The sequence below is a fragment of the Megalops cyprinoides genome, chromosome 4 (assembly GCF_013368585.1).
Source record: "Megalops cyprinoides isolate fMegCyp1 chromosome 4, fMegCyp1.pri, whole genome shotgun sequence".
Lineage (NCBI taxonomy): Eukaryota > Metazoa > Chordata > Actinopteri > Elopiformes > Megalopidae > Megalops > Megalops cyprinoides.
In genome coordinates this window covers 16,847,398-16,871,781 of record NC_050586.1, presented here as the reverse complement: position 1 = coordinate 16,871,781, position 24,384 = coordinate 16,847,398, and the positions used below count along the sequence as shown (strand labels likewise).

General features: G+C 41.7%; 2 protein-coding genes across 3 annotated transcripts; both read right to left on the bottom strand.

Moving 5' to 3' along the window:
- Positions 1–1,924: 1,924 nt before the first annotated feature.
- Positions 1,925–8,832, bottom strand: gal3st1a (galactose-3-O-sulfotransferase 1a). Of its 2 annotated transcripts, none has more exons than XM_036528105.1 (3): positions 8,476–8,832; positions 4,504–4,651; positions 1,925–4,334 (listed from the first exon to the last, which is right to left on the bottom strand). In XM_036528105.1, exons 2-3 carry the CDS (start codon positions 4,629–4,631, stop codon positions 3,188–3,190), a joined length of 1,275 nt encoding a protein of 424 aa, XP_036383998.1. In that variant the 5' UTR covers positions 4,632–4,651; positions 8,476–8,832; the 3' UTR covers positions 1,925–3,187. The 2 variants fall into 2 exon arrangements, with proteins under 2 accessions (XP_036383998.1, XP_036383997.1); XM_036528104.1 differs by having other exon boundaries at positions 1,926–4,334; positions 8,481–8,832.
- A 3,079-nt stretch (positions 8,833–11,911) lies between these two features.
- pes (pescadillo) lies at positions 11,912–24,281 on the bottom strand. Its single transcript, XM_036526725.1, has 15 exons — positions 24,166–24,281; positions 23,458–23,537; positions 22,993–23,146; positions 22,111–22,220; positions 21,630–21,801; positions 21,023–21,112; positions 19,973–20,089; positions 19,221–19,298; positions 18,971–19,060; positions 16,913–17,043; positions 16,546–16,671; positions 14,562–14,746; positions 14,197–14,378; positions 13,921–14,088; positions 11,912–13,149 (listed from the first exon to the last, which is right to left on the bottom strand). The coding sequence occupies exons 1-15, from the start codon at positions 24,187–24,189 to the stop codon at positions 13,066–13,068; spliced, it is 1,791 nt and encodes a 596-aa protein (XP_036382618.1). The 5' UTR covers positions 24,190–24,281; the 3' UTR covers positions 11,912–13,065.
- Between the last annotated feature and the right edge of the window lie 103 nt (positions 24,282–24,384).

Genomic DNA, 24,384 nt, shown 5'->3' with positions numbered 1-24,384 from the left:
TTTTGAAACAATTTTATTGCACTTTCTTGTGAACGTTTTCGATATTAAACGAGCAAGGAGATTAATCAGTCAAGTATGTCAAAGAATAATGGCTCAAAACAGATCTGTCACAAATCCAGGGATTTAGTTTGATCAGTTACAGAAAAAATCCTTACCTCGTCTGATGTATAAGAAAACTAGTAAAACCCAATAAAAAATCAAACTGAGATATAAAGAAAATTAAATATGAAAAATAAATGACTTAAGTATACATTATATGCAAATCTCAAGTACTATAAATAAATCTTTAAAATATTATTATATATTGCATCATATTTATCATATCAGTGAAGATGATTTGAATTTAAATACCATTTAGCAAACTGTGCTTCCAAAATAATAATCAAATGCCTTTCAGAGCCCTGATGCAGGTGTGCCCCAGTGATCAGTTGCACAATCCTGTACATCAGGTGTTCTCAAATCAAACAGTGTCAGACCCCCACATTACAGCCAGTCTACACATCAAGGTGCAAACGTGTGAATACAGGGTTTGTTTATTTTGTGTAGTTAAATATCTTTATATATAGCTTTGCGCTGCTGTATGGAGTGTGCCAACCCCAAGCTCAGTCTTTGTCCTATGATAGTAGTGTCGTATGGCATAGCTTATTGACACCAATAGAGGACACACATGCAAGTTGAGCCTTTTATAGAAATTTCATGGTGTAGCACGATAGCGGGAAAAGGGTAAGATTACCTCAGTACTGCTGATTTTGTGCCAATGTAATATTAGATACTATCAGCAGAGCTGGGCTGCCAGCTTTGAGGGAGGAAGTTTCCAATATAAACTGTCCCTGTCCCAGAAAAGCTCTCATTCCATTGGATGATAATTTATTGATAAAGTTCAATACACTGTTCCAGTCATCATAAAGAGAAGACTTTTTTTTAGCAGAACAAGATAATATACCAGTATGAGCTGTGCTATACTTTGTTCATTCATGTGATGTTATATTCTCTTTCTTGCTGTGTAAGTTTATTTTCTCTTAAATCTTCCACTCATACTCCCAGTGTGTAAGGTCATCAGTCAATCAGAGGCATTTATGTTTAATTCAAGCTGAGTAAAACCAAGTGTCCAAACAACAATGCAAATTCATGTCAGCCAAAAAATGTTATGCTGCATTTCTTGATATTGTGAAGAGCAAAATCACTCTGTTGTATTATTGAAAGCTTTCTTTAGACATAAAAGTGATAAAATTTGAATGAAAAAAAGAGGCAAAATTGAAATTATGGCTGCCAGATTAATGAGTCTGGTTTGAGAGAAATATGGTATGCCCAAGAGATTAAATTATTTGTATTTTCCAAACTGTAGATGTTATATTTCATGCTGTGCCCATATGACCTTTTCTTTTGGTCCCATCCAGATCATTTAAATGAGATTTGCATTGAGCACTACAACTGCTTTTGTATTGCAAGTGGATAAGCAAATTTAAACAACAGGATCATACAAGCATGGGAATATAAAATCTCCAACAATTGCATTAAGACTACAAACGGATATTGATGAAGTTATTGATAAGATGTGGCCTTTATTGGCTTCACAGTAGATGATTTAGGAAGTGGAAACAGGAAGCAGGAAGACATTTAAACAGGGGGTGCCTTTGCTGTGCTGATTCAAAGGACCATACCTACCATATAAAATGCCATATTAAAAGTTATACAACATATTAAAATATAACAATACAAAATAAACATCATGCAAATTATTTAGCATAACTTCTGAGAGCACTTATACTACCTATTCTTGCCTATTCTCATGTGTATCATCTTGGAGTAGGACATCTGTGAAACATGATGTGTAACTGTATGGCATACGCCTTGATAGCAGCATCAATGACAAAAAAAGTTTCAACTGTGAGAAGCAAAAGAGTTATTAAAAGGCATATAAGGAAAAGACCTGTCAGAAGCCATCAAAATTTGTGCTGAAAATTCAGAAAACAAAATGTTACAAAAAAAAAATGCTATTCACTTATATTGTTCTTGACATTGTTTAACTGCTTTTGAATGTATCTGGTTCTTTCAGCTGTATTTGTGTGTGAAACCTCAGGCTTGTTGCAGTTTTGAGATAAGGCTTTCATCCATTGCAGTCCTCTTTAAAAATTTTTAATGGATTACCCTTTGGAAACAGAGATGAAGACAAAAGACTCGTTCTTTCTTTCTCCCTCTCTCAATAACTCTTTTTATTTGGTTTTTGATAACCGAAACAATGCAACCCCGCCATTCCCTTTACTCAGTTTGACTTTATTGTGAGAGTACAAACTTTCTGTGGGCATTTCAAAGGTCACTCTCAAATTTCCTGGATTACATCTATGTTGATCTGGGGGCGTCTCATTCATGGTCAGGTTAATTTAATTTAAAAGTAAAACAACATATACATCCTTTTTTTCCAGGTGCTGGACAGGAAGAAGTACAACAGAAAGAAAGAAATGCCTGTACGTTGTTTGCCCCTGAAAGTAATTTACTTTAGTGGTAACTGTTTGCAGAAGCAAATTATGTAGACATTTGATTCTGTCAGGTGAATTAAATATAATACATATTCAGTGTCTGTATACTGACTAGATAGTAACCAAGTGCTTGTTGTGCTTTAGTAACCCCCGGCTAAGAAAAAGAATAAAGTTAAAAATCGATGGATCAGTCATTATACCCTTTTACCACATCTCAGAAAAAATATAAATTATGAATGGAGCACAATTTGCACCATGTAAGGGGAGGGTAGGGAACACGTGAAAAGGAGTCACAGTCTTTCATAAGGAAATATAGAACAAATATCTTTAAAATGACAAAGAGGATTCTTTCCTGCATTTCCCAAGCACCTATTTTACAAACAATATTGTGCAAACAGCCTTGTTCCAAGGAAACAAGACAGTACAATACTGCTGGAATAAATAAAAAAACAGTACTGATGCCTAAAATGAAGGATTTTGTTGAAATGTTAAAACTCAGTGTGGAGTTAATTGCTGAGAACCATGGGTGTCCCCTACAGGCCAGTCTTAGTGCTTCTAGCAGTTGTCTAATTTCAAGCCGAAGCACTTACAAAGGTCCATACTGTAAGTCTACCACTGAAATAATCATCCTTCCCTCATGTCTGGTCAGCTGAATTCCATTGCAGTTCTCATATGTCATATTTTACTTGCTTTTTTGAAGAGGCAAATTACTACCAGTTAATGATGTCCCTCACATGACCCCAGAGTCTGGTGATCCACAAGTTGACCCCCAGTTCTGTTAGGTACTGGAGCTCAGGGGTGAGCATCTTGCGGCAGAGCTTACGGTGCCTCTTGTCAATGTTCTTCTTTAGGTTGTATCCCAGAATGGACTTCTCCCCAATGGGTTGCCAGGGCTGCATGGCTGTGTCCTGGATGCTGCTGGCCTCCACGGCCCGCCCGCCCTCTATGCAGATGGCAGCCATCTCCTCATTCCTCCGCCGCAGCTCTGCCACGTCCCTCGCCATGCGCTCCCTACCGTACACGTCCACCTTTTGCCAGAAGGTGGCGTTGAAGTGCTGGTAGAGCTTCCAGTCAACCCCGTTCCACTGCAGCGCCTTGGCCCTCAGCTCCGGAGTTAGCTTGGAAACGGTGGAGCCCTTGCGGGCGTTGAGCTTGAAGAAGAGCACGTCATCCATCTCCCAGCACAGGGTGTCCTTCAGCAAGATGAGTGACTCCTCAAAGTGCTCCACCAGCATGACCAGCTGGAAGCGCTTAGCTATGGCCTGGATGCTTTTCTCTACCCGCGGGTCATCTGGCTCCAGGGTGTTGTCGTACCCAAAATCAAAGAACAGCAGGTTCTTGAGGTAGAAGGAGTTGAAACCCTCTGGGTCAAAGTAGTATGACGGATCCTGCAGGAACTCTGTCAGCTTGTCCTCAGCTGAGATCTTCCAGGTGAGGGGCGCAAGGCGGCCAAAATAATGGAAGGAGGATTCAAAGAGCTCAGCGGGGTCCCGCAGAATGGTGATATAGGTGGTGTCGGCTGGGAGCAGCTTCACAACCTCAGGCTCATTGAAGCGCATGTGGTTGCAGATGATGTTGAAGCACATGCCCGGCCGATAGTCTTTAACTTGCGATCTCTGGAAAGGGGAAGGATAGAAAAAGTCATTGCGGCTGTCAGGGAAGGCAAACTTGAGCCGGTGCTTCTCCCCGAAGCGAAGGAGGATGTTGATGAGGGTGCTGCTGGCCGTCTTGTGAGTCTTCATGAACATGATGTCCACCTTCGGTGTGCACATCCCCTGGGCATTCTGGGAGGTGTTTGATACTGTCATTGCTCGTACACGTGATGGACGGTGCGCACAGGAGTAGGGTACTGGGACTCTGTCAATAAAAAAGTGAAAGAAGTTAAAAATCTGTTTTCTGACAGAATTATAAAGCATTCTCTTGTCATATTTGCTCTTTTAAATATAACACATATGTAACAGAGCTACAGACTGACAGTCTGATTCTTTTATGATTTTTTTAGTTTTACTTTTGATTCCAAACTTACTCTGGCACACTGAACTGGACTTGTGGAGCTGACAGGCAGTAGAGCAGGATCATGCAACTGGTCAAGAGAGTGCCCAGGACCAGCCCTTTGCACATGGATTTCCATTGTTTCCCCTGCTTGACTAACATGGTCCCAGCTTGGAGGCAGTCTGGAATAAAATAATCATTAGTGGCAATGCGTCCCTACTCATAATAATACCCAACCTCTCAGCTGTATGATAATTATACATGCATAAGTAGAGATATTAATCATATCTATTGATTGTCATACCAACATTTCAGAAAATTTATTATATTATTATTATTATTATTATTATTATTATGTCACTGCGTAGCAGAGTAGTTAACATATTTTCCATATATACAGCTGGGTCTTCCCTAAAGCAATTCAGGCAGAAGTGCCAAACCTGTGCATTGAATAGTCACCCCTTAGGTTAACGCGTTAACAAATGTTTCTTATACGAGTGCCTAAAAGTTTGAATTCTGCCACAGCAATCATGTAAAGGGAGGGTAGGGAACAAAATCGATGCACAAAAAATACATGTTAACATTAAGCGCTGAAATATAAAATCTTATTGAACCTCAACGGAAAACGCTGCAATAATTTTACTTTCATTTCCCTCGATTGTACAGTGTAAGAGAGATGCCATGAAAAATAAGCATTATCGTTACTCCTAACCAAATACCGTATTACTTTAAAATTGTCTGAATGTATTAAAATGCATTTAACGACATGTAAAGAAGCTTACGTGTTGATGTCAAGCTGATTTAAACTTCAGTTTTTTCCCCAAGTACAAAGTTGTGAAGTGCAGTGTCCCTGGCTGTACCTGAACCACTGACCTCGTGGTAGAGTACAGTAGATTAACTGCCTTCTCAAATTTGAATCTAAATCAATCCATCGTTGAACGGCAGAATCTGAAATCTAGTTGCGGCTTGTAGAAAGTTCGCCGACGAGATGTTCTTCGAGTGAACGGTGTTATGTTGCACTGTGCGAGATTCCCATCCTGCGAGAAACAACCATTCTGCCGAGTTAAATATATGCATTTAAATAACCAGTGTTTTGAAAGGAAAATTGCTAAATATACACTGAAATGAAGTCCGTGCTGTTCCGTAGTGTGTAATGAATTGAGTGCTTATTACAGGGGACAGTGAACTCTGCGTTTTAGCATTGTCTCCAACAGGTGGCGCGCGTTGACGGTTTTGTCAGCTCATCGGTGTAGTGAACTTCACTTAGTTGGTGGATTAGCCCTTTTAAAATTGTAGACAGCAGAACATGTACCATTTTTTGCATCAGAGTTTTACTCAGTTCAGCGCCCCCACCCCCTTTTTTATTTCTGTTGCAGCTTTGTTTGAATCGTACAGCAGAGGCTATACGAAAACATCGGGCTGTTGTATACAAATCCAATATAAAAATAACATCTGTCAGGCAGATAGCACACCTTAACCCTTTATCTTGATGATATATTGATAACTCTGATTAAAATGTCACAGATATTTGACATTCCACAATCTTGCCTGTGCTGAAATTGTCATGAACAGACGATGTACATCTGTACACAGGGAATTTGTTTCCTTACCTGTTTTTAATACTGTTAGCCTAAATGTCAAACTAGAACAAACCAAATGTGGTCAGTTCCACCGTATATCTTATCATAGCATTGCCCGTGCTAACTATTTATAATTCACGGCGAACAGTACATCCTATATAGAGACGTCACCTTCTGTCATTTGGTGAGGATATATCCTGTAGTGCTTAAGTATTTCAGAGTTCCTCCTGCTGATTGATCAAATTGCCAATCCACCATGAGCCTGGACTATGTGCCATATCCTTGTGTTAGTAGAAACCGATTGTGCCAGTTTATCTTCTACTTCTAGCAGTATCAACCAATTGCGTTGAGGTGTAAACAAAACAAATGTTAAGTTCGAATATAGGTATACTGGTTGAGCTAAGATCCCCTGGTTTAGCATTTTACAAGAAGGAAGGAGCATCATTTATTTTGTGACAGTATACAATGGCAGAGTTGCCCTGGGGCCTTATTATCCTGTTTTCTGTCAATAGGTCAACCCTGGGAGAGTATAACTGCAGAGTTAATTAGAACCGATTAAAAAGTGTGTTTTTTTTGTACGAAACTAATCTATAATACCAGGGTGAAACCACAAAATAAGCAGAATGGAGCCTCAGTTGACCGCTAAGCATATGTGAAGATGAATGCACACCACATTCAGTGCAATCATAGTACATCAGTGCTCATACAATTTTATATTATAAACACATACTATAATATATTATTAATACTCATATTAACATCATGCTCATTCATATCGCATTGTTCATCATCAACTGTATTCCACTGCGTGACTAACTAGAGATAAATAAGGCCTAAGATTGTTCTCTGTGAAGGAGCTAGGCCTGTATTCAATATATTCATTTCAGCCATTTCGTGGAGGGGTCCGCATAGTGCTGGACTGAATTATCTTGTGTTTCTGCGTTATCTGTCTGTTGAATGAATAATGCATCTAAGAAGAAACTGATCCAGTCCAAGGTAAAGTGATTCTCTTCAGTGGCCCGTAACTGGATATCTACAGTAAGTTACATGGGAATTGATTCAGCATAAAAAGGTAATGTTGGAGCAAAGCAGACAATGAAGACCAGTTACTGTTCCCCCGTTTCAACTGAGGCAAAAACCTGTTTCAGTCCTTTGAGAGTGTTCCCGAAAGGATTATGATCATATAACATTCTAATAACTATAATGATGGCATTATAATGAGTGACGTCATCCGCCTAAAAATACTTTCCTTTACGTCAGTTTCCTTTATTCAATTGTGTATTTCAAACAGCATCCAGACATGAATAATTTCAAGTTCTAGTTAAAACAGCATATGGGTATGAAAGAAACCATGTCCATGAAAACAGAATAGATGAGTTAACTTTGGATTTTGTGTCTGTTTTGTCTTGTTTTGTTGCTACCTTATGAAAGAGCTATTATGATGGTATACAGCGGGCATTCTCATAAGCATTCAGAGCTGCAAGACAAGAGACATTTGAGCGCTGGTCTCAGTTTGGGGGGTGGGGAGGGGGGTGTCACAGTACAGCTAATGGCGCTGCCTCAGATGCAATTGACACTGGATCAAAAAATGCTCTGCAATAAGGACAATAATTAGCATCAACAGAGAGCAGGCAGGTCGCGTTCTCATTACGAATTGTGACAATAACTAGAGTTTAGAAAGCACATCACTACATTTCTCAATTTTGGTCTGTTAGCATCAAATTTCATCAGCGTTTCCATTATTAATCTACTGTGTGCTGCTAGACAAATTCCTTCAGTTCACAGAGAGTGAATCCGTTCATTCCAATATGTTACCGCAAGACTAGGCCACGCAAGTTCATCAGCGTTCATAACATTTCCTCGAAGGAGATTTCTTTGAAAAAACCCCAGGGAACATGCAACGTGCTTCATTCACTGTTAACTGGATGCCTGCCCATTTGAAATTCTAGACACACACACAGGGTTTATTTCCATTCATTTTTGTTCCCACAAAACCTGTTTTGCAGTGAATTTTAACAGCCTAATTGTGCGAGTCCAGGTCATGATTATAAATGAGGTGTTTTGCATTTCATCATCTGTCACTTCAATGCTGCAGACATTACCTTGTACAGTAAGTCCCCGATGTTACTGACATATGTTTAAATTAAAATTTGTAACAAGGCACATATTAAATTCAGGTTACTGTAAGTTTTTAATTAAGTGTTATTTGGCAATGTTTACTTAGTATCTAAATGTTATCTTTGCAGCTGGAATTATAGACGTATATTAATTCAACTAATGACTTTAATTGCACTTTAACTGTATTCGGTATTTCTCTCTGACAGTCAGAGAATGATACCCATCCATTCATTCTACAACCACCCAAACGATAAAGTAGCAGATATATAACTTAACTCAACTCAACAAAAATACAGACAGATACGTACTTTACCTCAGAGCATGAATCCTTCAAGTTTACAAAGTGCTGCAAAGGCAAAAAAAATAAAATGAGACAGCGACCCCTTCCCAGATCCCCTCTGGCTGTTGTTGTCAGCTGACCGGCCGCGCAGCGTGGTGTTTCTGGGGCTCCTGTGTCAGGATAGCTGCCTTGGTGGCTGGGGGCTTTTGTGCAGCCTCTCTGCATTTCCCATGCTGTCAGCAGTTCAGTGTCCTACTGTTCTCTTCTGCTCCTGTGCACCTGGCAGCACTGCCTCCTCACCCTTTGACTGTGAGCCTCTCCACCTCGTGCGTGCGACCTGCTCACCCTGGGACTCACACACAGCACCACCTGAACAGTGCCCCCGCGGGAGGATCAGCCCCTGAAGCCTGTGACGTCATCCTCACACGTCAGTCTCAGTGTTTGCGCACGCGTGCGTGCGAGTCTGTGTGCGCGCGCGTGTGTGTATGAGGAGGAGAGAGGACAGGGGTTTTATGCTGCTGAAGCACAGAGGGCCATTGACAGCAGACACCATCAGGAAAGGCAGACACTGGGAGACAGGGCAGTAAGTTGAAAGGGGGGTGGGGCAGAGATGGTGGGGGGGGTGATAATCGGTATAAAAGGAGCAAGTGCAGGGTGTCTCAGAATGGTGAACAAAGAGGTCAATTGTTCCAATTGATCATGCCTGCTTCCCTGCGGGGAGTAGAATCCTGATCATTGTGGTGGTCAGGATCCACATATTGAGACATTTATTCAGTTGATCTACAACTAATGACAAGGAAACAAATACTATGAAAATTTCCTAGTATTTCTCAGGCTGAAGTCACATATGGAAGTCGTAAGGAGTGGAATACATATATGTGGCCAAGTCACACTTACTGTGACTCACGATCCTAATCTGTAAATCTCAAGTCCTAAATTACACTGGTCAAGTAAAGTGCAGTTGCAATGGTCAAGTCAAGTCATTAGAACTGAAACTCAAGTCTCAATACTCTTTTAGCCATTGTAAGACAATGGTGACATTCTAGGTTATGTTTTACCATATTTTAATGAATACATTATATAAAAGGCCCTGTCAAATAATTATTTCAAACAAAATTGTTGCGCAAACTATAAGTCCCTTCTTTATAGTCCCTTCATCCATTCAACATGACATTTTCTTCAACTCTATTCTTAGTCTGTCAAATAAAAAAGGATAAAGCCCAAAACAAAGAGAAGACTGTAAGACCTAATTATAGTCATTACATTCGCCAAAAAAGTCAAACTGGACAAAATTCCGGTGCTCATCTGAAAGACTGCATTATAACCACCCATGCCTGAACACGTTCTCCATAAAGCAGGTACAGCTAAGACCCGTCCGCAGTGCAGCACAACGAGGTAAGAATATATCTGTTCAGACATAGAACAGGAGACAGTTCTGTCCAATACATATGCCAAGAGAGTAGGTGAACTTGGCTGGACTATTGATGACCTCCAGTTTTGTGTTGTTTTTTTTTCCCAGTATGTAGAAAAGAGCCCTGCCTCTTTACCAAAAAGAAGATTCATGTTGCAAATGGTTGTCAGGACTTTAAGGAAGCCATTCAACCTTTTATGCCTTTTAGAATCAGAATAGGAAAACATAAGAAAAAAGGAAAACTGATTGTAAAGTGTCATATAAATTGAGCTGAATGTTTCTATTAACAGCAGATTGCTCAAACAGGTGACAACAAAAAGCTGAAATGACTTGAATATCTGACTCAGATCTAGCTTCCTATCTAGCTAGCTAGCTGCCTCAACAGGAAAAGAAACTAGCGAATGGCCACATGTTGGCTACTTACTGCACAGCATTAACTTAACATTAGAAAAATGTTCAGGTAACAATTCACCAGCTAGCTCTGTTGGAATATTAGGTATGCAATCCTCCAAGTTATGAGTGGGCAAAGCATATCCCATATTTATCTTTTTAAAGTCTGTCAAGAAAATCAAGCCACACACCCTCCCTACAACAATCTCATTGACAGTGGAAGCACTAAGAGCCAAACTGTAAAATAGGCAAGTTTCCAAACATAATAAATAATATATCTTAGTTTTAGCTAAAACAATGGCCTGTAAGCCATCTTGTTTATAATAATGATAATAAAAATAAAAAAATAATAAAAGCAGCAAAGAAATAAACGTTGTCTGACTGATATAACTAGCTGGCTAACTGCTGTCCTACATGCATCCAAAGTATGGGCCATGCTGGCAGTAGTGATCAGATAAGGTGAGGTGAAACAACTGATCAAAGCAGTGAAAGGGAACATTAAACTCAAATGGTCTCAGATAATTGTCAGTCTTTCGAATCAAGCTCCAAGTCCGAGTGAAGTCTTAAGTCACAGAACTCCATGTCAAAGTGAGTCTTTTGGGGGCAAACCTGAAATCATGTAGTTTGAGTTTTGAGTCCAAGTCATGCGATTTGAGCCTACATCCCTGGTGTGGCAAGACGCGGTGTTTAGGATATATGTTTAACAGCAAACACATTTCTGTGAAAGCCTACCACGTTTCGTCAGAATTCTGATGCTGTCAATGAACAACGGGGCCTAGAGTGAAAGCCACAGCCCAAAAGGCCAAAGGGAAAGAGACCGCATCGGGGATTGGCTGTAATGAGCTTGTTGGTACTACAAGCACCAGCTGCAGCTGACTTCCCTCTGATAACTCGCTGCCGTTACAGCAGGGCAGTTCTTGGCCTTGTCCGCCTGGGGAGATAGCGATGCATCATGTGGCCCCTAGCCCCCTCCTCCTCCTCCTCAGCGATCCCAACACTTGCGCTTTTGTGCAACAGAGGGCCCGAGTGTGAGAGTGCCAGGCTGAGCCCCGAACTGGGCGGGTATGCGCGGAATGCACAGCGGGCACGCGGGTGTGTGCGTGCGTGGAGGGGAGGAATGAATGGAGAGATTGAGCCGAGGGGGCATGACACAGCGCCCCCGGAGGCAGATTCACAGGGCCAGGGAGGGAAGGGGTTAGTTCCTTCGTCACAGCACCACCCATTGCTTACCCCCACACGACAATAAGATGACAACTCTGCCACTGCCACATGCCTGACCAGCTCATACAGACGTATTCAGTTCCCAGGATCAGATTCCAATGAAGACCCTGCCCCCAAGCCAAGACCCCAAGAGCCCACGGCACAAAGACCACACCAATACAACTCGCCGCCTGACCACGGTCAGCACCACTAACAACAAAGAGCAGAACTGTATCTGCCATATCAATAAATTATTCAGCAATTCTAAACCCTCTGAGATTCTGACTCCAAGTGGTAAGAACTGAAGCAACAGTGAGCAATTTATTACACATTAAAAATTATACCACGACACGCAAAACAGTCTCAGTTGTTTAGATCTGTGAAACACAGAGCAAAGTTTCATCATGCAAAACGACTGCATATGTTCTTTGTACATTTACCTAAAAGTGAAGGAAGAGCGCCCTGTTTAAGGAAAGTCAGGTAGGTTGGTTGCAATAGTGGAGAGTATAAATAGAAGTTTAATGTGATGCAAATGCTGACAGAAACCCAGACACCAACGTTTAGCAACACATAAAACTACATACTAATTGGTCATCTGGCCACCAAGCATGAAAGATGGGAACACAGAAAAAAATGAACCTAACTCTAAACTGTCATTATAGGGATACATAAAAGCACATCACCAAGGTTATTACTGTTAAAAAAGACCTGGTAATCTGTGGTCTCAAACAGTTGGAAAAGTGATAGCGATACACGAAAACACTTATAAACAATGATCATATTGCTGTGCACTTAAGATAATGGATAATGTAGAGGAACATGACCCACAGACACCAAAACACTAGACTTTGGCATTGTTGGCTGGAGCATTGTGACAGGTGTTACTGTATCAATTACATACTCATGATTATTGGATGAAACAGATGTTTTCTGTTTCTGCAATGGTGCTATGCTGACCATTTGTAGTAAAACCAAGGAATTATTTTTCTGCATCACTCCTTTTTAAAGTGAAGGAAAATAAAGGAAAACCATGGCTAGAGCCCAGTGGTTCGGGCATGCCTTCTGTGCTTTCTGTGGATGTGGCACCACATTATCCTCTGAAGAAATACTATAACCTAGCCACAAAACACTGCTCTTCCTCTTTACCTTAGTGCTCCTCAGTCACAGAAATTAGGCATCAAAAGCTGAGTCTTGTTTTAATATTGTTCTTACATATTTCAGCCCTTATAAAACACGTAAAACACAGTAAAAGAGGATGACAACCATTTACTAGATTCATTTCGAGGTCCAATGGAGAGTCCTTCTGATGTCACCTAACAACGAGTCATATTCACTTTACACCTGAAGAACCCAGAACTGACAGTTTCATGTCCATCTTTGCATTGGTTTTACCTTTCAACAATTCCTCCATTTCTGACCATGAACCATCAGATATATGCAAACACACATACATCGTGACTCAGAACAAACAAAGCCGTCATTCTGCCAGAGCTGTATAATACAATGAGGTGTATGAAGAAGTCTGAACAAAGACCGTGTGCAAACTCCACTCTCCAAAAAAGGAGAAGTCTTTCATACACATAAAACCAGAGTCCGTGACCTTCCTCCCCTGGCTTGCTATTGATTTTTGGCCTTTTTCTTCTTTTTCGCAGCCTTGTTGGAATCTTCGTGTGCCTTTCTCTTGGCAGCTAGTTTGTTAGCCTGCAAGGTGAAAGGGGAGTGGGTTAATGAATAGTGGAGGCAGTGAACTCAGCTGGTGCTGAACACACTTTAACCAAGGTCATTTAGACAACAAAGAGGTAATTACCACATCGGCCAAATACAAGCCAGCCCCGATTATGAGGCACTTCCCCTTTCCAAAGAGGAGAATATTTAAAAATGACAAATACACATTTTTGTCAAGGTACTTATTTTTTTACAGTTGATAAGGCAAATTGTACTTTTTGTTCTTCCAAAAAATACAAATAATTTCTGTTGCTGGATTACGAACACAAGATGTGGCAGATTGCTGACACCTTCTAAGCGAGTAAGAACATGGAGTTTTTTGCCCCAGAGAGATTCATAGGGTGTTAAATAACTCCTGGCTGCGGGCTAATGTCAGATGGATGACTTGCTTCACTGCTTCCCTGCATGAGTGCGGCAAGAGATCACGGTGCGATCAATTCTGAAGTTGTGGTGGGCAGTAATGTCTGATGAATGCATTCACGTTAGCAATTTCAACTGTTCTGCACATATGTGAAGCTGCATTTTTACAAGGTGTTTTTTGTGGAAAAATCCCCGCCTTAAGTGAACCTGCAGTACAAGATTCCCAGAATCCTACACACAACAAGCCCTCATGTTCCTAGCACCGCCACAGATTCTCACAGAGATGGGTTTCCTGATGTTCTGGAGTACCGAGAAAGCCCTCTGGCCTGCTGTCCCCCAGCTCCAAGGGATTCTAATCCCTGAGCCATCAGTCTAACATAGACTTACCTCTCTGACTTTCCTCTTCTTCCCAAACATGATCTTGTCGTAAAGGTACTTCTCTTTCTTTTTCATCATCATGATAGCCAGGCGCTTCTCCTCCGCCTTCTCTTCCTGCTCCGTGCGCAGTTTGTTCTCAATTTTCGCCTTTCCTGGGGTCACTTTCACTGAAAGAGCCTGCAAAGACACTATGCATAAGTGCTCTCTTCCCCACACTTCACACCTTGCTCCAGACCCCACGTCACCAATCTCTTCAGCAGGTTTTTAAACTACGTTACCACTCACCTTGCCCTGAGCTTTCAGCTTCTCCATATTTTTCAGGTTCTTCTCATCTGCCAACTCTTCATCATCCATGTCCTCCTCTCCTTCCTCATCTTCCTCCTCCTCCTCTTCCTCATCATTGTCTTCATCTTCCTCCTCCTCCTCTTCCTCGTCATTGTCTTCATCTTCCTCCTCCTCTTCTCTAGCTGGAAGTCAATTTCACACATATTACACTGCTCACTGCCATCAGTCAAACAATTGCCATATTTCACTTTTCTTGGCCCCACAGTGAAAGGTTATGAGGTGAGCTCAAACCTTCCTCATTTAATGTCTGATCCTTTGCATTCACGATTATTACAGAGCTCTACAAGGAGCATTTCAAGTCTTACCAAGCTTTTCTCCTCGCTGTAGAGCCATCAGCTTCAGTTTCTCTGGTGGCACGTAGTCTCCGTCCTTCTCCTCCACGAAGGGTGACAAGTGAGGGGGCAGGGTCACCCCAGGGAAGTAGTCTGCCACAGGCAGGAGCAGTTTGGCATTGACACAGTCAAATACCCATTGTGGCTGCACATAGTACCTGTGGGAAGAGAGGAGGACTGGGTCACCCACACCATCAGTTTCCAGCTCGCTGCTCCGCTGTGGGCGATTTACAATACATGTGGGCGATAAAATCCCCTGAAACCCAGATCTAACGTGCAAAAATGTTACCAGTTTCACTCATGGAGAATCTGACATTCACCTGACTTGCGTTAACAACTAACCTCCCAGAGAGTTAAGAAACAAACCAAGTAATTTGACCAGGAGCTGATTTTAGACCAGCTGGGCTTCAAAATGTATGTACATAACAGCTACTTGGATAAATGCTTTAAGAACACCAAAGAGTATGAACACAATGTTGAAGACAACTTTATAAAGTGCTTTCATGTTTTTCGTAGTGCGACTGTCACACGCTGGCTGAGTGGAGTGGGTTAATGGTGGAGAACAATGCCACCCATGACTACAGCCACAACCACAGGAAGCTGTGGAAGAGGGGGTGCTGCTGAACTGCGCAACTGGGACAGAGGGTCTGAAAAGGGGTTTTGTCCGAACGTTTGGGCTCAAAGAAGGGACCACAGAAAGCACTAAGCTGTGAGGGAAAAGCAGCTGCCCCATTTCCGGACTGCCGGACAGAATACAGACGAGATGTCGAGCAAGAACTGCTGTAACCACAAGGTCGTGGGGAGACAACCCAGGCTAAAAACTGATCACTGATTACAAAATATCCAGTGGAAAAAACAGAACATGCTCTTTTATTTACTTTCTCTGAAAATTATACTCAAAGAAAGAACCACCCCCAAAATAGCTGCAGCCAGGAATTTTTGAAAATGTAGATGAACATGCAGATAGTTCCAGTCTTGTATGTTGACTAGTCAATAAGCATTTCAGCTGTGTGTTTATTTATACTTCATTAATGTATATCATGGCTAAACACAATTTCAGGTGCAGTGGAATGACACAGAGGCATTAGGAAAGTCTGTGTGGCTTCATGTTTGCACAAAAATGTTTGTGTGTGCCGTGAATGGTTAAGAGGTAGACACGGCTACCTAGCCGGCCAGCCTTCTGCCTGAAAATCTAGCTGTTTTCTATTGCTGCAACAAAGATCGGTCCTAAAGACAGAAACATGATTCAATCTGGAACCCATGGGAGTGAACCTTCTTGCTGTAAATGTTCCTGTTGCCAAACATTTACCAAGCAACTCATACACCCAGCAAACACAGTATACTCAACACAACTGTACTTTGGTCACAGAATACACTTCTGTAACAGTGAGCTACCAATGAAAATCTGCAAATATGAATCTGGAGACCACAGAAAGTATCACAGCGTCAATCACAGATACGAGAGACAGCTACAGTCACTGACACCCATTTCTAAAAATAAGAACCATATAAAGGCAGTCCTGGCAGCAGAGGAGAACAGTGCATCCTTTTAAAAAATTAGCCTGCCATAATAAAGGACCTCAGTCTCTCCACAATGGAGCTGTACCTATTTTTAATGTCAACATTTAAATTATTCTGTACAAAACAATAGCATCTGATGAATAGTAAGGTTGCAGGCTATTTTTTTCCTTTTCTGTAAGATTTCTCCTTTTTCTTACTCTAGAGGCCAAACAGCAAGATTTGCTGTTTGAGCAACAAAATTTTTTTTTTTAAAACATTTCTTCCAAGAAATTTCTGTCTTCTTATGTGAATCCATTGTATGAAAGCAACTGAACAAGGAATTTAGACTGTGACATATCATGAATATATGCTAGAATACAACAAGGTGATGGTGGGTGCAAGGTGAAACAAAATGGCCTTTTATGCCTTCATTACATTGCACCTGATTTGGTCTCACCTGTTAATGTACTTCTGATCGACGTTGGGTCTGTCCACAATTTGATGCGTGATGGTCTGATCTGTGACATCATATGTACCGCCAATGCAGAGGGACTGGTCCCAAGACACCTGAGCTCCAAAACACCTTCAGGGAACACAAACATGTTCTTAACGCATGTGCCAAACAAATACACAAGACAACAGACTCTAGGCTCTAGACGAACTGTGAGCATCTGACAGGGTTCAACATGTGGTGAAGTTCTATTGACAGGTGTGGTCCAACGTTGAGTGCTGGGAGGTACGGGTCCATAAATAAAGTGATTCACTTTGGTTTGGTGTTATACATGATACGGTTAAATTTGTGGTTTGAGATGAACATTACTCACCGGAGCACGAAAGCCATTGGCTCTCTGGGCACCTCTCTGTTAAGGAAGAATTTGAGGCCTTCAAAAAGCCTCTTTTGAGCCTCCTGCTCTTTCTGCTGCTTCTCTCTGGCTTCCAGTGCCTCTGCATCCTCCTGGAGAAAGAGAGAGAGAGAAAGACAAACACTGAAAGGTAGTTCATGCAGAGGCTGCAAGGAAAATACCAGAGTTTCATCATTGTGTTTTTAACACCTTGTCCCAGAAACCATGGAGACATTCTCCCTTGTCTGACACATGTTCTCACACCGTTAACCATTTGGGGCAGTTAAAACGTTGATCTCCCTGTTTGCTGCAGACCTATTATCCAAATCGTCCATTTAATCATTATATATATGTTTACAAGGTAACGCGGATGGCAGTGCAGGCTTATCTCTGGAAAACGACCAGTGGCTGTCAACCATCATCACTGACAAAATAATAACCAGTCCAGTTATTTGTTTCTAGATTATCGTCAATGTAACTATCAATGCATTTGCATAATGCCACTTAAATGGTCTGAAAACCACGATCTAAAACCACTTAGATGCTATAAAACAGCCAGGACATCAAAACAGAATAAAATAAGATATAAAATAAAAACAGGTTTCCACAACAACAAGGGATTTTGATTTTAATACAGAATACATATTGAAAGATGCTGAAAATTGCTTACAGTTTAATTCCATGAACTATGTAGGTAGCTACAATATATCCAGGTAATAACATTACCAGGTAGCTACGCTTTGATTCCAGGGAATCATAAAAAGGCACGAAACATATTCATTTCTTAGTCAGTGGAAAAAAGTATTTCCAGGAATCCTGACATTGCAATAACACTGAGGTGTTGATACTCTTCTCAAGCTAAGAAAAGACCACCGTGAGACAAGGGCTCAACACTGTTTTGGTTGTACACAAGTAGAGCAACGCGACAACTTGCTTCTGTTGGTAACATCTGCTCCTCAGTCTATTTTGGCCAGTGGTCCAAACAAATATTATTGAAATTGTTGTGGATATATGTACATTCATCTATATTCTCCGAGGGAAAGGGCTGCCAACTATAATTCTTTTAATCAAAACTGAATGTTGCATTACTGAAATTGCACTATATTCTCATGACTTTGGGTAACGTGACCTAAGATGTCTTGATGTTCACCTTAACTGAAAAATTTTTAGATGCTTGAATACCTTGATTTCCAACATTATAGTCCCAAAACCTAATGTTTTAACAAGCAAGTAGAATTTTTACTATATTATACATACACACACACACACACACACACACACACACACACACACACACACATATATACAAGCACACTTTTAAAACAATCTCAGTTCTTGGTAAGAGCCTGTATATTGCTTCGAAGTGGACTTGTGTATTATACTATTACCAATATAACAGGGTAATTGAGTCACTGGAGTAACTGGAGTCAGGGGAGCTAAATAACCAGACAAAAGCAAACTCAACTACCCAACCATCATTTAAAGTCAGTCAGGAGGATGGCAAACAAAATCCTGAAGAACCCACTTCACCCTCTCCAATGTGGCTTTGAGGTATTCCCTTCAGGCTGCAGACTTAGGGTCCCCTGAGTTAAGAGCTGCATTAATAAGTCTTTCATCCCCAGAGAGGTAACCCAGCTCAATGCCATTAAGAGAGGGACTTCAGAAATTATAGATGCATGGCATTAACACGGTCTTTGGGCACACTTTGGGTTTGTGCTGTTTGTGCTGTAAACACCATTACTACAAACATGCATTTCCTTTATATATCATTCACTGTATTTATAACAGCTCCTCCTTTTAACCTCTGTATGCATTTAATGTACTTCATCACATGATAATGCTGTTTTTGTCTGGTATTTATTACTGAGCTGCTGGAAGCCATGGACAACTTTCCATTTTTAAACAAACAGACAATAGGCAAATCTCAAGTCTTGAATCTTGAAGGAGACACAGGGCACAATAATACTGGCTGATGGGCTATTTCCCCAACACTCCAGAGAGGCAAAACTCTGCAGGCACCATGCAATCTCGCCTCCTTACCCCCTCTGCAGGGAACTGGTCCAGCTCGGCCTCCTCTTCCTCTGCTGTGGAGATGACACGAGCCAGGCTCGCACTCAGGGCTGCCAGTTTCTGAAGGGGAAAAGGGGCAACACGGGCACATGGAAGGGGGAAAATCAGCAACACGGGCACATGGAACTCTGTGGCCACCTCAGAGACTTCTGGACCGTGCGTACAACAGATATACAGTATTTCATTATCTTTGTGAAAGGGAGGCGGAGAGGAGCAGTACCTCGAGATAGCTTTCGGAGTCCATTGCGTAGTCCTCCTCAGCCTCGGTCTTCAGCTCTACCTCAGCCTTGCTGTCCAGCTAGAGTCGGGGGGGGGGGGGGCATTAGGAAAGGTTCAGAGACTCTAAGGCCTCAGCAGGCACCAGATTCAGGCACCACCACACACCTTTCACAACTCCAACCCATCCCATCTCCCAAGCAGAGCAGTAGTTTGCATGCCCACAATACCACCTGCTTGCTTTGTCTCATCCCTGACTCTATATGCAAATGTTGTACTAAACATACAGTATTTGCGCAAACAATCTCAAACATATTTCAATTCAAGCCCCCTAACATTAACATATTCAAATGATGCCAAACACTGGAAATGTGTGTGGGATTTAAATGTTAAATGAGCTTCTCAAAACACCATTCTGCAACAGCATGTGATTAGTGTCTATGGGTTGCAATCCTGAAGCTGTCTTATATACCTATACATGAGCTTTGCTGTCATGGTGTGATTAATTTAGAGTGAATGTATGTATGGCAAGTGATAATATCTGTTCTTTGTACTCCACCATTACAAGGGGAGCAAGCTTTGGAAACAAGCTGAATTTCTGTAAAAGCCCAATCAGAGCAAAAAAAAAAAAAAAAAAAAGATAAAATAGAGGCAACTGGGTCTGAAAACCAAAGTGACTTCATCCATATGACTTTATGACCTGTGGATGGCACTCGACTGGCCTGGCCACACTCGATCTGAAACTTGAGGAGGTACCTTAGGGGGGTAGACGAGGTTGAGGGACTGGTAGAGGCGGAAGTTGACAAACCCCAGTAGGGTGGTGTAGAACTCTGTGAAGGTGGCCATTACTCTGTAGTCCACATCAGTCGGGTGCTGTGAAGGAAAAGGGAACCGCTGAGATTCACTAACAAAGTTGACAGTCATGTTCCTGTGACAGACCCACCTTTGAATCTTGTTAAAATCATTAGGTACAAATCCACAGAGATAGCACAAGAACAGGTGCCAAATATGTCTGCCAGGACTGATCTTGCCAAGAACGCATAGCTCTGCAATATCCAGAGCTATGTGGGGTACTGCAGAAAGTGCTTTAGGTGCCATAGTGCCATAGGATATGGTGAGAACTGATTTTTCAGCCTTGTTAAGGCTTTCTACCTGATGCCAGCTCAGTACGTCCAAACAAACGCTATCTTTTCCTAGGGCCAGGGAATCATTAAACACACTATGTTTAGTGCTTTGTGACTACTTTTGTGCTGTGTGGATGTATAATATGAATGATGAGCTCGAATAGGAGGTGTCTAAAAAAATGCCCCAAATGCACTTTAAGAGCAAGTGACAAAACAATGATCCTTTAGCTAAAATATGTTAACTATTTAAACAGTAACCAATGAACTTGACTTCAAACATGAGTGTCTCACTACTACCAAGTCAATACCGTATCTTCAGCAAACAAGCGATGTGTATACTTTTGTTTAAGTCAAGATAGGCATCTGAAATCAGTTCGATCTGCTCTCCAGTGAGATGGAGGGGATGGCGATTGACGTTGAGTCATACGGCTACCCACAGGAAAGCCTGACACTGAAAGCATTGACTGCTTAAGGCCAGTTAAAATGCCTATTCTCAGAGGAATTTGATGTGACTTTCAAGCTACCTGCAAAAACATTTTTGTGACATTGCTCTATGCAAAAAAAAAAAAAAAACGTTCAAAGACGCCTATTCAGGATCAGTGAACACTCCATTACAGTACAAATTTAGTTTTTATGAATGTGATCCCTTTTATGAAGGGAAAGCATGTTGCTCTGCACTTACATTGTGGGCAAACTGATAGGGTACCAGCCAAGTAATTGGTTGTCCAAAGACTTCTGCTTGGTAGTAAATTCCCTTGATGGACAGGAAAACCTGGCAAGGAAAGAGAGTTAAGTGTGCATGTGGCTTTTCCCTACATGTGGCTTCAGGAATCAGCCATACTGAGTCCTGAAGCCACTTGCTAAAGGATTATTAGAAATATTTACTATCAACATTTACTTAGGAAAAAGGCATATGCTATATGTATAAACACTCTACAGACAGTACAAAGTACAGAAAGTACACATTGTTGATAGATAATGGCCTCTCTGCTGATTAGCTGTCTCTCTCTCACACACACTGTCCCTATCAGAGACAGAAATCAGTGGCTTCCACATTCTTTCTTGCTATATGTTTTGGTCACTATTTAAGAGCTCTGGTGCTGGCTACTCTTAAGAGCAGGCAGGACTGGAGCATAATGTGGCTGTGAATGACTAGTTGCCCATGCTTATACATATTCATGAGCACCTGCCTTCTTATTTTAAGGTCCACAGTGGATGGTCTAAATGCTCAGGGTAAAGGAAAAGATCCAATACCTTTGTAACCCCTAAGACTGTATGCCTGCCATTACCTTCCTCAGCGAGCGAGATGTGACGATGTAGTTCATCCACTCCACAGACAGGCGGCGACACAGCTGGATCGTCTGAACGTGGCACTTCCCCGTGCGGGCGAAGGTAGAGAACAAGAAGCACATGGAGAGGGCGTCATCGATGTCACGGAGGGCATCAATGAATGTCGGGTACCTGCCAACCACACAGATACAAGTGGAGAGGACTCAGGGTTGGATTCATGCCAAGTGCACAAACATTATATTTGAGTTGATACAAAAACATGCATTTCCATTAGAACAATAATAAAATACACAGACTAACATTTTAAACAATGCAGTGTATACATCAATTGATATCTGTACTGACCTGCAGTCAAACATGATTCTTATCAATACTGGACAGTTAATATTACAGAGGCAGAGAGAAAGTGGGCAGGTGGCAGGAAGTATGATAGAAGGACTCCCTCTAGCTGTTTAATGGTGATTGTGCATGATGCGTTACCTCTCCTTGACGATGTGGTCCAGCTTGTACCCTGGCTTGTTTTCCTTCAGTCTCTGGACAGATGTCCATTCCGCCTTCCCATAGGCTTTCCGTAGTTTGCGCACAAACACCTACCACAGACAGGGCAGAAATTCCCCCTTTCACTCTCACCGTGGGTCTATCCACATTTTCACACCACAGTTCTGGTTTGTAGCCTTTTGTGCCCTGCCCAAAGATGACAGCCACACCACTAGCGCAAAACACAAGGACCGCTGGTCCATGCTCCTCTCACCATGCCTTGTGGCACTCATACTAAAACACACTTCATTAGATTAAGATGAGCAGACTGTTGCAAAAAATACAGTTTTATGAACAGTAATGAGCCAAACTGAAAGTTCTGACACTTTCCCTCCAATTACTAACGCTTCTTCATTCTTGCTTGAAAAACTACTACACACATATTCTTTTGTTTTATTAAGTGTACATTCTGTGGGTTACAACATGAAAAGCTTGCGCTTGGCCAGCTATTGGCCAGAGAAAAATAATCATAATGTCATCCTGGTCTGGCAAAGGATGGACAGCTCACTACATTCAGCATAAGGCAGCAATTTTCAACTATAATGAAATGGTGCCCCCTCTAATTCATGGCTCAGGTCAAAAGGGAGGAATCCTTAGTATTATTGAGAAAGAGAGGACATAACCCTTAAACCACATGCTATGACTTAGACATAAGGTTTACGATAAAAAAAACAGGCATCGCATTTTATGTCTTTTGCTGTTCAGTTGTATGACTGTGGCCACAAAATGCCTCTATCAGACTCCAAAAGTAACACCCGGTCAGTTCTATAACCCTGATTAATCACATCCAAACAGACAGTGAGAGCAAAGGAAATGTTGCCGTACCTTGTATTCTCTGAACTTCCCAACAATGGGCTCATGGAGGAGGAATCGGATGTCTTTAAGCAGGTAGAACGTGCGAGGGGCGGTGGAGCCCTTGTTGACTTTCTTTTTGTGTTTGGGTTCATGGGGGTAAATGCCTTTCAGAATGCAGAGACGCCTGTAAACAGAAACACATAATGCTCAGCTTTACCATAGAAGCATCACAAAAACTGACCTAAGGCACTGAGCAACAAAAAGCACCAAAGGTAGCTGCTTTTTAACCCCCGGACCCCTTTCTGGCAGTCTGACAATGCAACAATGTCAGAAATTGTCCTGTACGGTACTGGATTGAATATGACCCAAATATTTTTAGCATAATTTCAATTCTTTCATAAAGAGACTCACATTTCCTCCACAGAGAGGAGTCGGCTTCAGTACACTCGCAGAACATTAACATATACATAACCGTGAGGAAAAGGTCGTTCTTACCTGAAATCGGCTAAACTCAGCTGAAGCTTCTTGCGAGCTTTATTCCTGGTGATGTAGTTGGTAGCGGCTCCCCTCTCATACTGTGGTAAGAAAAAATAATACAAGCTGGATAGGTTGAAGAGCAAGGAACACCAATCTATGGCTTTCATAGTAGAAAAGCCTTCTTTACCACCCATATAAACACACTGACAAAACAAAATTATATTAGTCGTGCACTATCTTACCATCAGGACTAATTATTAGCAACCTAGCGTTCTACGAGCCATCGAGCTATCGTTACTGCAGCGAATAATGTCAACTAGTCAGTTATTAGTCAGACAAACAGCAAGATAAACAGCTTGGGGTGAAATAATGCAGTTCCCACTTTAGTTGAGCTATAGGAGAATGGCAGATACGTGGCTGCTCCAGAGACCTCACACGCATCATCACGACATGTCAACCCTTATGTGAAACAAATACACGGCGCACGTGTCGTCAGCTGACATATGTTGTAAATTTCAAGTCCATGCAAACAGAAACAGAATTCCATCTAACGTGCCACACTTGTATTTTAGTAGCCTGAATGCTACCTTTAGTCAGCTAGAAACATTGCTGACTAGCTGACGTGAAGTAGCCTGTGCCTGTGTCAGACGATAGGCCAAACTATCTTTTTATAACTCTACAATGTTTGTCTCCGTATGTTTTCAAACATATACGTTTTTCATTTACCTTCTTCTTCTGAAGACCTCCCATTGTGCACCAATTACGTTCAGATCAAAGATATTTTCACAAGACCACACGAAAACAGCAAGCGAGCCCGTTCCCTGCCACCGCTGATCACAGACTGACGCACGTGTTAGACACTGCTCATAGGACCCAAGCAGGAGTAGACCGACCGTGTATGCGCCTGATTATAAATCAAAACTCTGAGGTAAAGTTTCATGTAGG